The 17,327-nt window shown below is 37.5% G+C and overlaps 1 protein-coding gene across 1 annotated transcript; it reads right to left on the reverse strand.

Moving 5' to 3' along the window:
* Positions 1-13,859: 13,859 nt before the first annotated feature.
* Positions 13,860-14,927, reverse strand: LOC137740661 (uncharacterized). The gene has a single exon (XM_068480495.1). The coding sequence runs from the start codon at positions 14,925-14,927 to the stop codon at positions 13,860-13,862; it is 1,068 nt and encodes a 355-aa protein (XP_068336596.1).
* Between the last annotated feature and the right edge of the window lie 2,400 nt (positions 14,928-17,327).

Here is a 17,327-nt window from a genome sequence, read left to right on the forward strand (position 1 = left end):
ATTTGCGTCCCTAAACTCTTCTCTTTGTTAATTACATTATGCCATGTTTAAAATGTTTAGTTGCTTTTTGTGTGTTTACTTATGTTTTGTGTGAATCTATGCTTAAAACATTGAGGACAATGTTTGATTTAAGTGTGGGGGGGGTAACTAAAGTGTTTTGATGCAAATTCGTAGGGTTTTATCCACCATAACTTCTAATGTTGTTCCTTGCTGTTTTAAGGTGTTTTTAAGTTGTTTTAGAGTGTTTTAGTGTGTTTTGTTTTATAATTCGAAAATCCCATAAAAATTTGAAAAATTGTTTTGAAAAACCCAAAAAGAGTTGTTTTAAAAGTCGTTTTTGTGTGTTTGTGTCTTAGGGTACCTTCCAACACAATGATAAGGATTTGGTTTATAATTGCATGACGGTTAGAAAGAGTTATAAACATAGAGAAAAGTTTGATTTACTCTTGGTATATGCTTGGTTATGGTTATAATGTATGACTTCACATGCAATCATAAAAGAAAAATTCGTTTTTGTAACATGCTTGAAGGAAGAAACTCAAACAAACGCTACATCCCTGTGAGACTCGAGCCATTACTTTCTTTGGAGAGTTATTTTCTGTGATTCTTTATTTTCTAAAGTTGTTGCATGATCTCATTATTCCTTGCTTGGTTGCTACTTAGAATGCAATTGTATCATGATAAAACTAAATGCTAGAACTCATGCCCATTTCATTCAAAGCATGTTATTGATTTGCATAACACATATTCAAGAAGAAGTTGTGTAGTGACCACCACCATAGCCAAATAGCCTTACTTCCCATACTTCGTATATGTTGTAAGTTTTAACCCCGTTGAGCCTTGTTTAGCCTTTATTCTTTGTTTACCCACAATTTCCTCACCTAGCCTAGTTTAGGACAATCCCCACCCTTGTTCTTAAAAGATAGTGAGCATGACTTAATTGAATTCCTTTTGAGTTACATTATGAAAGAAAATAAGTGTGGGGGAGAGAATGTTTAAGTGTTTATGTTTTGAGATTCAAAAGAAAAGAAAAAGAAAAGAAAAAAAAAAAAAAAAAAAAGAGAAAAGAAAGAAAGAAAGAAAAAAGAGCTTAAAAAAATTAAAAAAAAAAAAAATGAAAATAAGTGAAAATGAACTCACGAGCGTTGATGGTTGAAGAAAGGGTCCAAAAAAGATGAATATGGCCCTAAGTTCTGTGTAATTCCCCCTTGGGTGATCAAAGTTGACTTCTGCATTCTAAAGGAAATTCTAAGTGCCTAATTCAATACTTTGCTCACTATTGCTTGAAGAACGTTTGTTATCCTTACCTTTCATTTTTAGCCAATTACCCCAAGCCCCGTTACAACCCTTGACTTCTATATTGAGTGTTATGTATTTCAATTGTGGAGTTTGAACTTGGTATGAGCTTATGGTGTCACTGGTTCTCGCGTCTAAGTAGTAGCATTCCATTCATGAGATCATATCTAAACATGCTTATTAACTCCAGAAAATGCTTTCCTTATTATAACATATGTGAGTGTTCGTCTACATGTTTACATCAATCTTCTCACATATACCTAGTGTAGGGTGTGTAGTCAGAAAATCTGTGTGAAAAACAAGAGTACATCTAGTAAGAAATTGAGGGAATTCTCTAAGGCATGTTACTACATTCAAAACATGGTTTTAAATGCTTAATTGTGAACTAGTATGTGGTGACTATGATTAAGAATGTACTTAAGTGTAAAGATGGCTCAAATCTGTGAGAATAATGATTTTTAACTTGTCATGTGCATTGGAAGTCCTGATACGATTATTGGAAGGTGTAGGTTGTGTTTTGTTCTTTTTGTTTTGTTTTTCTGTTTTGCTCGAGGACTAGCAAAATCTAAGTGTGGGGGTATTTGATAGGAGCATATTTATGCGACTTAAATGGCTTGTTCTCGTACATTTACGTTATGTTTCTTTAGTTATTTTAGTACTTTAAGCTATTTTCGTGTGTTTGTAGGTCCAAAGGGCTAAAGGAGCAAAAAGATGCATTTTGGAGACTTTTGGAGCACTTTTGGGCTAAGGACGGATAGCTTATGCTTGAAGCCAAAGTGTTGGACGAAATTGAAGACCTAATTGGAGCCAAAGTGTTGGAACCTTGTTCTCTTTAGTTTTAGGACATTTAAACCTTTCCTAATCCCAATCATGCCATGCATAACACACATCCATTCTAACACATTGTCATTGCACATGCATTTCCTTCATTAGTTAACCCACATGCACTTATCACTTATCATCACCACATATCATATCACTTAATCACTTATCACTTATCATCACCACTTAACCACTTATCATATCATAACCACATATCATATCACTTATCACTTATCACTTAACATATCATCCACCTACTTCACCTACAACATCCACCTACTTCACCTACAACATCCACCTACTTCACCTACAACATCCACTTCACCTACAACATCCACCTACTTCACCTACAACATCCACCTTCTTCACCTACAACATCCACCTACTTCACCTACAACATCCACTTCACCTACAACATCCACCTACTTCACCTACAACATCCACCTACTTCACCTACAACCTCCACTTACTTCACCAACCTCACACACTTACTTCACCTACAAATGACATAGCCATATGTTCCCTCCACTACTCCTATAAATACCCTTGCATTCATTCATTCATGAACATCTCATTTCATACACAACACACCACAAACACTTCCATTCCTTCTCTTTGCCGTGAGCTCCCCTACAAATCCAAACACCATCCTTCCATATTCCACCACTCCTCTTCCATTCCTCCACCACTCCCCAAACCATTCACACCATCAAACTATCCCTAGACCTTGTGCTACAACGAAGAGGAAGAGAAGAGTGCCTAAACGTTCATACAATTCAAGTTTGAGTTGTTGGAATGTTTAGGTATTTCTTTGATTTCAAAGTTATAATAAACTAAACCCCCTTGGCTAGGGGGGATTCGAAATAAATGTTTATGCTTGCATTTTGATTTGATTACTTCTAATTGCGTTTCATAAGTTGTGGATTCAATTTGTTTAACCGTTTGATTGATAACTTATTTATGTATGTTTATTGAGAGTGCACGCTTAATTTTCATGCATGAATATGACGCTAGAATATAAGTGAGTTTCACCTAATCGTTATGAACTTATATTCACAAGTAGTGGAGGTTGCTTATAAACAATCGCGTTAAATGAATTCTTGGCACGAGTTTCATGCTCATCATAGTAACGAATGCCTCGTCAACACTTATAGTTTTCATAATGCTTAATGATCTTTGATTGTATCTTTATTGTGCTGTTCACGTAAAGGACTTTTGGAGAATGTAGTGAATTGCGTTGCGCTAACCCATCCAATTCATTAACTTGAGGAAAACTTGACGGTTAATTTAAGCGGACCTAATTAACTTGGGGTGATGAGAATTCATAATTTATTGAAATGTAATTGGAAATCTTTTTATTATGCAAGTGTAACATATGTGGAGATGACCCCCTTAGCTAGCACTCATCCATTCTATTTCATCAATTTCATATTTACATTCTGTTTTAATTTGTTCATTTAATTTAATTTCGTATAAACTTAAATCCCCCTTTACTTTAATGTCAATTTAGTTAGAAATCATTTTAGTTTGTGTTTTTAAAAGCATTTTGAGTCTTTGGTTTGTCTTAGTGTTTTAAAGTTTAGTTTTACATTCTTTGAGTCTAGTTTAGTGTTTATTATTACGTTTTTACGTTTTTGAGTCAAATCCAAGTGATTAACAATCCCTCCTAATCCCCGGTCCAGAACGATCCCTACTTATATACTTACTACAATTTGACGAAAAGAGGGTTTAATTTGTGTGCGTATAAATCTCGCATCAGGTGTTGAGTTTCATAATTTATCGAAAGACCAACTGAAAATCATCTTGTATGCAAGTGTGACATGTGTGGAGAAGAACCTTCTAGCTAGCATTCATCCATATTTCCATCAAATTCATATTTAAAATATGTTTGAATTACATTCTGTGCTATTTGTTTAATTTCGTCAAAACCTCAATCCCCCTTTACTTTAGTGTCCAATTTAGTTAGAAAGTGTCTTAGTTTGTGTTTCTAGGTGTTTTGATTCAATTTATTACCCAAATTCGTCCAAAATAGTCAAAGTGCTCAAAATTGCCCAGATTGTGTTTTGAAGGAAGTTTTGAGTGTTTTGGTGCTGTTTTGAGTCTTTTGGTTTGTTTTAGTGTTTTAAGTGTTTAGTTTTGCATTCTTTGAGTCTAGTTTAGTGTTTTAACCTTTGTTTTACGTTTTTGAGTCAGTTTCCAAGAGATTTAGCAATCCCTCCTAATCCCCGGTTAAGAACGATCCCTACTTATACATATACTACAATTATCAAAAGAGGGTTTTAATTTGTGTGCTTATATATTTCGCATCAAATTTTTGGCGCCGTTGCCGGGGATTAGCAACTTTGCTAATCCCTTGGATTGTTATTTTCTGTTTATTTTAGTTTGTTAAAGTTTATGACCTTGTTTTGTTTTTCTTGTTTTAGGGACTAGTGCATGACTCGGAGTTCTCAATCGATTCGTGAGCATAACTTGGACTTTGACAACGATTTTGAGAGGACGTTGAGACGAAAGAGGAAGCAACACGAACCAAATCCACAAAGCCCGGAACCTGACCTTGAAGAACATGTCCTAGAAGAGGAGGAGGAACCCACGGCAAGGATCTTTGAAGAACCACAAGGCATGGCCATGGACAACCGGACACTCAAGGAGCTTTCGGCCTCGGGATTGGATAATACCGCACCATTGTGTATCCAATATCCCCCACCTGCCCAAGGGAAGATTGAAGAGTTCGAGTTGAAGTCGAGTTTGCTCCACCATATTCCGAAATACCATGGGTTGTCCATGGAGGATCCGAACAAGCACCTGAAAGAATTTGAGGTGGTGTGTTCAAGCATGACTCCCGTCAACGTTGATGGAAGTATATTGAAGATGAAGGCTTTTCCATTCTCTTTAATGGACAAAGCCAAAGATTGGTTGTACGAGTTAGCTCCCGGAACCGTCACATCATGGGAGAGTATGAAGAGGGCATATCTGGAGAAGTTTTTCCCAACTTCTCGAATCATCCTTTTACGTAAAAGAATAAGTGGAATCCAACAAGAAGAAGGTGAGTCTTTTCCTACGTATTATGAACGTTTTAAAACCCTTGTTGCTTCTTGTCCACAGCATCAGATGAAGGAGGAATTACTTCTCCAATACTTCTACGAGGGGCTCCTACCAATCGAACGTCAAATGCTCGATGCCTCAGTGGGTGGAGCATTGGTGGACAAGACACCCATAGCGGCCAAGGTTTTGATTGCTAACCGAGCGTTGAACGCTCAACAATACGAAGGAGTAGGCCAAAGAGGACCCCCACGGCAGCAAGTACATGAGGTAAGTTCCACACCCGACATTCATTCACAATTAGCTAATCTTACTTCCATTGTGTCTCAGATGGCCGAAGGAATGAGGATGCAAGGACCAATTGTATGCGGGGTGTGTTCTATCCAAGGACATGCTTCTGAGAAGTGCCCACAACTCATCGAAAATGGTGGATGGGAGAGCGCAAATGCAATTGGATTTCAAGGCCAAAACCAACCAAGGAACGATCCGTATTCTAACACCTATAATCCAGGTTGGAGAGACCACCCAAACTTCAAATGGAGGGAGCCCCAACAACCACCACAACAAGGAGGCTTTAGACAACAACCCCCGGGTTTCTTCACTAAGCCATTCGCACCCACACATGCTCCACAACAATCTGCCCCAAATGCTTCAGGTACGTCCCTAGACAATGATACACTTCTCAAGTTACTAACTAATTTGTCTCAGGGGCAAGAGAATCAAGCCAAGGCAATGCAAAATCAAGAAAAAAGGGTGGATCAATTGGAGAAACAAATTGGGCAGATTGCGGAGTTTGTAGGCCAATTCCGAGACCAAGGCAAGCTCCCAAGCTCAACCATTCCAAACCCAAAGCGAGGGTTCGAAACGGCCAATGCAATCATCTTGAGAAGTGGAAAACAAGTTGGGGCAGGTCCTACACCATCACCATCAGGTCCTAACGAGGATGAAAATTTGAGAATTGAAGAGAAGGAAGCAAGCCACCCCACGGAAAAGGTGGAAACACCTTTGCCGCAAGCTTTTATTGATCCAAAAATGTCCAATTCGGCCAAAAAGGGTAAGAATGTGTCAAATTCGGTTCCTACTAATGTTTTTCCTCTGAATGTGCCTTTTCCTAGTAGGTTTATGCAAACAAAGAAAGAAGAAGCCGAGAAGGACATCCTTGAGACATTTCGGAAAGTTCAAGTCAACATACCTCTTTTGGATGCAATCAAGCAAGTGCCCAGGTATGCAAAGTTTTTAAAAGAGTTATGCACAACTAGGAAAAGAATTGCAAACAAAGAAGTTGTGAAAGTAAGTGAAAATGTATTCGCGGTTTTGCAACGAAAGTTACCTCCAAAATGTAAGGATCCAGGGAGCTTTACTATCCCATGCATAATTGGAAACACTAAATTTGAACAATGCATGTTAGATTTAGGTGCTTCTATTAATGTCATGCCATATTCCATTTATGCATCTATGAACCTTGGTGAGTTAAAAAAAGATGGCGTTGTAATTCAATTGGCCGATCGTTCTAATGTTTATCCCAAGGGAGTCCTTGAGGATGTTTTAGTGCAGGTCAATCATCTCATATTTCCTGCAGATTTCTATGTCTTAGAAATGGAGGATTCGAGCCATGCTCCATCGTTGCCACTCTTGCTAGGCCCAAACCAAGATTGATGTGGCCAAAGGAGCACTAACAATGGAGTTTGGTGGTGATGTAATTAAATTCAATGTTTATGACTCTATTAAGAATCCTAACGATAGTCATTCTTGTTTTGTCATAGATGTGCATAAGGACAAAGGGTCGAAAGGAGCCACACTTATCACGAAGGATGTATCAAGAACCACCATTGGAAAAGAACTTGGAGTGATTGCCCTACAACCACCCAATATGGCCGAAAGTAGCCATGGTGACATTGTTGATAGGGCTGCCGATCTTGAGCCTTCACTACAATATGTTTGTAAGTCGTCAAGCCCAATTTCAATTCCCATTTCAAATAATAGGGTGTTACCTTCTTTGGTGCAGATGCCCAACCGATATAAAGGTGGTGGGAACATTTACATGGACTTTCGGAACCAAAACACCACCATCAGGGAGGATCACTATCCCCTCCCATTCATTGAGCCATATCATCAAAGTGTTGAAGGGCAGGTTGTGGAGGACATCACCCTCCATGCCGTGGGCCCTAAGTGAGGAATGAGCATACCATCGTCCGGCTGCAAGACGTTAAAGCAAGCGCTTCGTGGGAGGCAACCCATGCAATCACCAAGGAGAAGATGGAATCTACACTCCATAACCAGATTTACGTCCCTAACCTCTTCTCTTTGTTATTTACATTCTACCATGTTTAGTGTGTTTAGTTGCTGTTTGTGTGTTTGCTTTTGTTTGGTGTGATTTTAGGCTTAAAACATTGAGGACAATGTTTGATTTAAGTGTGGGGGGGGGGGGGGGGTAACTAATGTTGTTGATGCAAATTCGTGGGATTTTATCACCCATAACTTCCAATGTTGTTCCTTGCTGTTTTCAAGCCATGTTAGAGTGTTTTAGAGTGTGTTGACTTAAAAATCCGAAAATCCCCTAAAAATTTGAAAAATTGCTTTGAAAAACCCAAAAAGAGTTGTTTTTGTGTGTTTGATTGTGTCGTAGGGTACCTTCCAACACAATGATGAGGATTTGATTTTTAATTGCATGATGGTTAAAGAAAGTTACAAGCATGGATGGACGTTTGATATACTCTTTGGTTTATGCTTGTTTGTAGTTATAGTTTACGAATTCACATGTAATCACAAAGAGAAATTAGTTTTTGTAACATGCTTGAAGGAATGAACTCAAACTAACGCTACAACCTTGTGAGACTTGAGCCTAAACGTTATTTGGAGAGTTAAAATCTGTGCATTATTGTTTTCTAAAGTCGTTGCATGATCTCATTATTCTTTGCTTGGTTACTACTTAGAAGGCGTTTCATCACTTAGTTCCAAATGCTAGAACTCATGCCCATTTCATTCAAAGCATGTTATTGATTTGCATAACAAATAGTCAAGATGAAGTTGTGTAGTGATCACCACCAAAGCCAAATAGTCGTGTGCCCTTCACTCATTTTGTGTTTAAGTTTAACCCCATTGAGCCGTGTTAGCCATGTTCTTTGTTAACCCATATCATCCTCACCTAGCCTAGATTAGGACCACCCATACCCTTGTTCTTGAAGCATAGTAAGCATGAATGAATTCCTTTTGATTTATGTGTTGCAGAAAATAAGTGTGGGGGAAGGAGTATATATGTGAGTTAATGTGCCATAGGCACGGCTAGAAGAAGAAAAAAAAAGTTGTGAAAAAAAGAGAAAAGGAAAAAAAAAAAAAAGAAGTGAAAAGAGTTCCAAAGTATTGTGTGTTGAAGTAAGGGCCCAAAACAATGAATATGGCCCTAAGTTTGTGTAACTTCCACTTGGGTGTTCAAAGTTGATTTTTGCGTTCTAATGGGAATTCTAAGTGTCTAATTCATTACTTTGCTCACTATGGCTTAAAGAACTTTTGTTTATCCCTATCTTTCCTTGTTAGCCAATACCCCAAGCCCCGTTACAACCCTTGACTTCTATCTTGAGTGTTGTGCATTTCAATTTGTGGAGTTTGAATTTGGTATGAGCATATGGTGTCACTGGTTCTCGCATCTAAGTAGTAGCATTCCATTCATGAGATCATATCTAAACATGTTTAATTACTCCAGAAATTGTGTTCTTTGTTATAACATATGTGAGTACTAGTCTTTCATGTTTACATCAATCTTCTCACATATAACTAGTGTAGGGTGTGTAGTCAGAAAATCTGAGTGAAAATCGAGTGCATAACTAGTGAGGAGTTGAGGGAATTCTCTAAGGCATGTTACTACATTCAAAATGTGTTTTAATTGATTAAATGCGAACTAGTGAATGGTGACTATAATTAAGTATGTGCTCGAGGGGAAGGAAGACTAAAAGCTATGCGAGTAATGATCTTTGACATGTCATGTTTCATTGGAAATCCCTAAGGCAAACGTTGGAAGGTTTAGGTTTTGTTTTGTTTGTTTTGTTTCGTCTTATTCTTTAGTTGTTTTGTTTTGCTCGAGGACTAGCAAATGTTAAGTGTGGGGGAATTTGATAGGAGCATATTCATGCGACTTAACTAGCTTGTTCTCGTGCATTTATGTTATGTTTCCTTAGTGATTTTAGTGTTTAAAGTCACTTTTGTGTATTTTCATATTATAAGGCCAAAGTGTGCAAGAAGATGCAAATTGGAGCCTTTTGGAGCAAAAGAGGAATGAATGAGTTGAAGACTTGAAGAAACGATGAATTCCTACTCCAACGATGAATTCCTACCAAAACGAGGATTCCTACTCAAACAAGGATTCCTACTTGAAGTAGGAAAGTTAACCCTAGGTTTCCCGTTTTGGTAACCTTTCCTAATCTTAAACGGCCGTATTTTCTAGCCACTTTGAAGGCCTTGTAGGCACTTTAGGACACAAAACGAAGGCCCTAGGCCCCTTAAACACCCTTGCCGTGCCCTTTTCTCTTCTCCCCTTCCCTTGCCGTGCAAGGGGGGTATTTAGGTCCAAATTTATGTACTTAAACCCTATTTCCCTTCCTAAACTCAACCCTAGCCGCACATTGCAGCCATCCCCTTTAATTTCTGATTTAATTCCCTAATTCTAGCAGCCTTTAAATTAATTTTAGTTAATAAAAATAAACTAGGGTTTGAATTTCTGAAACCCTAGGTTTTCCACCACCTAGCCGCACCCTATATTCTCTTCTTTGATTCATTCTTTGTGGCTTTCAGCCACAAAATCATCTCAGCCGCAATTCCCATCCATAAACCCTAAGCCTTCTAATCTGAGCCGTACCCTTTATTCCACCCTAGTCTCTCTTCATTCATTGATTATTCATTCTCTCACATTCAGCCACATTCACTCCCTTGCCGCAGCCACCATACCCCTTTCTCCATTCAATCCATAGCTTCCCCATCCAAATCAGCCATTACCCACCTTTGCCGCAGCTTCCCATACATCACCCACACCCCTTGCCGCAACCCTTCACCTCCCTAAATCCATTCCCTACCCAAAATAACATCCAAAAACCACCCACACCATCTCTGCCGCAGCAAGGAGAAGAAGAAAGAGGACCTTAAACGTGCAGAAATTCAAGTGGATTCCTTGGGCGTTTTAGGTGTAATCAATCTTTTGTTCTTCATGTTTAATTTCAATTTTGTTTCTCTTTCTGTGAACATGAGAGGCTAAACCCCTAGTTAGCTAGGGGGTGATTCGAAACCATGTTTATGCTTGCAATATAAATTGATTACCTTTGGTTGGAATTTCATGAGTTGTGGATTCAATTCGTTTAACTGTTTGATTGATAACTTATTTACGTATGTTTATTGAGAGTGCACGCTTAGTTTTCATGCATGAATATGACGCTAGAATATAAGTGAGTTTCACCTAATAGTTATAAACTTATATTCACAAGTAGTGGAGGTTGCTTATAAACAATCGCGTTAAATGAATTCTTGGCACTAGTTTCATGCTCATCATAGTAACGAATGCCTCGTCAACACTTATAGTTTTCATGTTGCTTAATGATCTTTGATTGTATCTTTATTGTGCTTTTCACGTAAAGGACTTTTGGAGAATGTTTTGAATTGTGTATGCGCTGTCCCATCCAATTCATTAACTTAAGGAGAACTTGAAGGTTAATTTAAGCGAACCTAATTAACCTGGGGTGTTGAGTTTCATAATTTATCGAAAGACCAACTGAAAATCATCTTGTATGCAAGTGTGACATGTGTGGAGAAGAACCTTCTAGCTAGCATTCATCCATATTTCCATCAAATTCATATTTAAAATCTGTTTGAATTACATTATGTGCTATTTGTTTAATTTCGTCAAAACCTCAATCCCCCTTTACTTTAGTGTCCAATTTAGTTAGAAAGTGTCTTAGTTTGTGTTTCTAAGTGTTTTGATTCAATTTATTACCCAAATTCGTCCAAAATAGTCAAAGTGCTCAAAACTGCCCAGATTGTGTTTTTAAGGCAGTTTTGAGTGTTTTGGTGCTGTTTTGAGTCTTTTGGTTTGTTTTAGTGTTTTAAGTGTTTAGTTTTGCATTCTTTGAGTCTAGTTTAGTGTTTTAACCTTTGTTTTACGTTTTTGAGTCAGTTTCCAAGAGATTTAGCAATCCCTCCTAATCCCCGGTTAAGAACGATCCCTACTTATACATATACTACAATTGTCAAAAGAGGGTTTTAATTTGTGTGCTTATATATTTCGCATCAGTGGAGAAGAACCTTCTAGCTAGCATTCCATCCATATTTTCATCAAATTCGTATTTACAATCTGTTTTTATTACAATCTGTGCACTTTGGTTTAATTTCGTCAAAACTAAATCCCCCTTTACTTTAGTGTTCAATTTAGTTAGAAAGTGTCTTAGTTTGTGTTTCTAAGTGTTTTGATTCAATTTATGAACCAAATTCGTCCAAATTAGTGTAGGTGCTCAAAACTGCCCAGATTGTGTTTTTAAGGCAGTTTTGAGTGTTTTGGTGCTGTTTTGAGTCTTTTGGTTTGTTTTAGTGTTTTAGTGTTTAGTTTTGCATTCTTTGAGTCTAGTTTAGTGTTTTAACCTTTGTTTTATGTTTTTGAGTCAGTTTTCAAGTGATTTAGCAATCCCTCCTAATCCCCGGTTTAGAACGATCCCTACTTATACATATACTACAATTGTCAAAAGAGGGTTTTAATTTGTGTGCTTATATATTTCGCATCAAATTTTTGGCGCCGTTGTCGGGGATTAGCAACTTTGCTAATCCCTTGGATTGTTTACTTTCTGTTTATTTTAATTTGTTAAAGTTTCTGACCTTGTTTTGTTTTTCTTGTTTTAGGTACTAGTGTATGACTCGGAGTTCTCAACCGATTCGTGAGCATATCTTGGACTTTGATAGCGATTTTGAGAGGACTTTGAGACGAAAAAGGAAGCAACACGAATCAAATCCACCAAGCCCGGAACCTGACCTTGAAGAACAAGTCCTAGAAGAGGAAGGAGAGGCCACGGCAAGGATTTTTGAAGAACCACAAGGCATGGTCGTGGACAACCGGACACTCAAGGAGCTTTCTGCGTCGGGATTGGATAATGCCACACCTTTGTGTATCCAATATCCCCCACCTGCCCAAGGTAAGACCGAAGAGTTCGAGTTGAAGTCAAGTTTGCTCCACCACATTCCAAAATACCATGGGTTGTCCATGGAGGATCCGAACAAGCATCTGAAAGAATTCGAGGTGGTGTGTTCAAGCATGACTCCTGTCAACGTCGATGGAAGTATTTTGAAGATGAAGGATTTTCCATTCTCTTTAATGGACAAAGCCAAAGATTGGTTGTATGAACTAGCTCCCGGAACCGTCACATTATGGGAGAGTATGAAGAGGGCATTTCTGGAGAAGTTTTTCCCCACTTGTCGAATCATTGATGCGAAATATTTAAGCACACAAATTAAAACCCTCTGTTGACAATTGTAGTATATGTATAAGTAGGGATCGTTCAAAACCGGGGATTAGGAGGGATTGCTAAATCACTTGGAAACTGACTCAAAAACGTAAAACAAAGGTTAAAACACTAAACTAGACTCAAAGAATGCAAAACTAAACAATAAAAACATTAAAACTAACCAAAAGACTCAAAACAGCCCCAAAACACTCAAAACTGCCTTAAAAACACTTTCTGGGCAGTTTTGAGCACTTTCACTAATTTGGATGAATTTGGGTAATAACTTGAATCAAAACACTTAGAAACACAAACTAAGACACTTTCTAACTAAATTGGACACTAAAGTAAAGGGGGATTTAGTTTTTGACGAAATTAAATAAAATGCACAGATTGTAATTAAAACAGATTGTAAAGATGAATTTGATGAAAATATGGATGGAATGCTAGCTAGAAGGTTCCTGTCTTTTCTTTTTTTTTTTTTTTATCTCTTTAGTCATACTTAACCGCTAGCTATCCTTCTATAGAAGTTGTAGTAGTTTGAAAAGGAGTTTCGTTGCTCCCATGAACGGCACTGCATCCATTCTAAGATGTTTGAATTGTCCATTTAGTTACACGGACAAGTCACTATGACAATATAATACGTTTTAATTGTTCTCTTATTGAGTAGTTAGAAAGTATGATACCAAGTTTGGAGGTGAGGTATGAAATCTAGAAGATGACTGCACCTAATTGGAAGCAATAAATTGAAGTTGTTGACGTGGATACTCTCTCACACACAGCAATGCCTATTACGGTGTTCTCAAGCACGTGCGAAAGACACTTTTTAAATCACGGCACGCTACACGCAACTTACACATTTTAGATGTATTTATATGCGAGGATTGGTTCAAAGTATAGAAACATAAAATAAAGGCGATCATCGTCTCTAATAATACAGGCGGAATCTAAAGTATTTTGTCTAGAATATGTAAAAAAAAAAAAAAAAGTAATAAATAACAAAGAAGATCCTTATAACTTAGTTGCAACTAAAATTTAAATAAAAAGTATAAAAACAATCCGAGAAATTTAATTGACCTTGATGCACATGACACCAAAAAATATCATGAACTCATATCATTCCGTCCTGTTGAAAATTTAATGCGTTTGGTTAAAATCAAATATTAGCATTATTTGTAATTGAAGTGCATTAAAAGTTGAAAAAGGGAATTAAACATTAAAAGAAAGAATGTAACCTTATGTTGAATTCGAGGGAAGCAAAATATCTTTGTGCACAACATTTCTTGTGAAGACTCCTTCGTTACCGTGTAACTCTCCTTTCTTTACCAAGACTTTTGTTGTAGACGCGGAAACTCCTCTTGATAAAGCCATGTACAATTGTCCATGACTGAATACGTGATCTGGTAGATAAATACCCACATTTGGTATTGTCTGCCCTTGTGATTTATTTATAGTTAGTGCAAAACTCAATTTCACTGGAAACTGTTTTCTCATCATTTCGAATGGGAGTCCTGCGCTTTCTGTGGTCTTTAAAGAGATTCTTGGTAAAAACACTCTAGTTCCAGCAAATTGTCCAGATAAGATTTCAGCATCAATTAGATTATTGTAAGCTCCATGGCAAGCCATTCTTGTACCATTGCACAACCCCATCTTCGGATCGATATTTATCAAAAGCATTATCGGGGCACCTTTTTTCAAAGTTAACTGATGAGGGGGCATTCCACCAGGTGAGATTGAATTCAAGAATTCTTGTTGATACAAATTTCTCACATCGTCCTCAACTGAATCGAAAGAGTATAAGATATGTTCAATCCTCGGAAATTTATCGATGATCATTTTATTGATTTTGTCAGCATCCTCATTTTTTGGTGTTATAATTGCTTTTTCCACCAAGTATCTTGCATCACATACATGACATTCCAAATCGGGGAAAACTTCATTAACCAATTGGACAATGGATTCTTCACCATTCCATGGAATAACCATAGATGATGGTAATTGCATCATGTCGTCTATCATAGTTTCTTGTTCCCCATTACCAACATGAAGTAAGAACTCTGAAAAGTCTTGATCATTGATGGATCTCATGTTATGCCTAAGACGAATGATTTTCACGTGTTCCCAAAATGAAGCATTAATCATACTTGCTTGCATCAATTCAGATCTTGTACCTTTTGGAACAACTGGAAGAACTTGTCGAAAATCTCCTCCAAAGATTATGACCTTTCCTCCATATGGTAGGTCAACGCCCATTATATCTTTGAACGTTCGATCGAGAGCCTCAAATGCAAACCTGTGTGCCATTGGTGCTTCATCCCAAACAACAGCTGATGTTTTTCTTATCAATTCTGCCAAATCTGACTGGATACTAATAGAACATGTGGAAGATGCATCTTGACTGAGGGGAATTTTAAATCTAGAGTGTGATGTCCTTCCACCTGGCAATATGGTTGCTGCAATTCCAGATGTTGCTGTTGCCAATATAATATGACCCTTACTCCTTAAGGTTGCTAACAAAGCACGATATAAGTATGTCTTTCCTGTCCCTCTGGGACCATCCACAAAAAATATGGCATTGTCTCGTTGTTCAATAGTGATGCGTGATTTATACGCACACAAATTAAACCCTCTTTTTATCAATTGTAGTAAGTATGTAAGTAGGGATCGTTCTGGACCGGGGATTAGGAGGGATTGTTAATCACTTGGATTTGACTCAAAAACATAAAAACGCAATATAAAACACTAAACTAGACTCAAAGAATGCAAAACTAAACTTTAAAACACTAAAACAAACCAAAAGACTCAAAACAACACAAACACACTCAAATCTGCCTAAAAACCACTTTCTGGGCAGATTTGAGCACAAACACAAATTTGGACGAATTTGTGTAACAAAATGACTCAAAACTCTTATAAACACAAACTAAGACACTTTCTAACTAAATTAGACAACAAAGTAAAGGGGGATTTTAATTTGACAAAAATTGAAATAACGAAACAAGTTTAATAAACTAGACAGAATGTAAATATGAATGCGATGAAAATGAATGGATGAATGCTAGCTAGAAGGTTCTTCTCCACACATGTTACACTTGTATAATAAAATGATTTCCAATTGCATTTCAATAAACCATGAATTCTCAACACCCCAAGTTAACCGTGATGCACTAATTAACCTTCAAATTTTCCTAACCTTATTGAATTGGATGGGTTAGCGCATACAACAATTCAAAACATTCCCCACAAGTCCCCTACATGATTGCATAATAGAGATACAAGCAAGAATCATTACGCTCTATGAAAATTATAAGTGTTGACGAGGCATTCGTTACTATGGAATACGCATGAAACTTATGCCAAGAATTCGTTTAACACGATTGTTTATAAGCAACCTCCACTACTTGTGAATATAAGTTCGTAACTATTAGGTGAAACTCACTTATATTCTAGCGTCATATTCATGCATGAAAATTAAGCGTGCACTCTCAATAAACATACATAAATAAGTTATCAATCAAACAGTTAAACGAATTGAATCACAACTTATGAAACGCAATTAGAAGTAATCAAATCAAAATGCAAGCATAAACATATATTTCGAATCACCCCATAACTTTGAAATCAAAGAAACACCTAAACATTCCAACAACTCAAACTTGAATTGTATGAACGTTTAGACACTCTTCTCTTCCATTCCTCATACGTACAAAACAAAGAGTATTGAAATTAACATTGAAATCAAAGAAACACCTAAACATTCCAACAACTCAAACTTAAATTGTATGAACGTTTAGGCACTCTTCTCTTCCTCTTCGTTGTAGCACATGGTCTAAGGATAGTTTGATGGTGTGAATGGTTTGGGGAGTGGTGAAAATGGAAGGATGGTGTTTGGATTGTAAGGGAAACTCACGGCACAAAGGGGGAAGTGTTGGTGGTATGTACAATGGAATGGAAGTGTTTATGGAATGGATGAATTTCTGGCACAAAGGCCTTATTTCTGTGGTGAATGGATCCCCCCCTTTGTGGCTGCAATGAAGGGTTATTTATAGGTGAAATGGGGGGAACATGACAGCTAGGAGGGTGGTGGAAATCTGGAATGGTGATGGGAGATGCATGTGGCTGATTTATGCATGTGATTAAAGGGTGGAAATGCATGTGCTTTGAATAAGTGGCTGCATGTGCAAGGGGACAATCTGAAAATGCATGTGAAAGCATGTGTTGGCTGCAATGATGAAATGGATGGGAGTGCATGTGGCTTAATTAATTAAAGGGAGTGCATGTGCAATGTTTTAAAGGATGGAATGCATGTGAATATGATGGAAATCTGATGGGAACTCATGGCAAGGATGATTTCTGGTGGTGAATGGGTGTATGTTTGAATGATTAAAGGGACATGTGGGTTGGAAATGATGAAGGAAATGCATGTGAGTGACAACTAGATATGTTGATGAATGCATGTGGAATGTTTGTGGTGAGTGAATGTGGTGGTGAATGTGGCTGATTTGATTTATGGAAGATGCATGTGGATTAAAGGTGAGTGAATGATTATGGAATGCAATCTGAAATGGGAGATGGAATGGGATGTTTTGCATGTGAATTAAAGAGTAAATGCATGTGAATTAAAGAGTGAATGCATGTGCAATGACAGCTAGGTTGAATATGCATGTGGAATGGCTGATTTATTTGAAGATGCGTGTGCAATGA

Source organism: Pyrus communis, chromosome 7, assembly GCF_963583255.1.
Source record: "Pyrus communis chromosome 7, drPyrComm1.1, whole genome shotgun sequence".
NCBI lineage: Eukaryota > Viridiplantae > Streptophyta > Magnoliopsida > Rosales > Rosaceae > Pyrus > Pyrus communis.

Excerpts from the sequence above, each read along its gene's own strand:
- LOC137740661 (XM_068480495.1), bottom strand. The coding sequence starts at position 14,927 with ATGGCACACAGGTTTGCATTTGAGGCTCTCGATCGAACGTTCAAAGAT.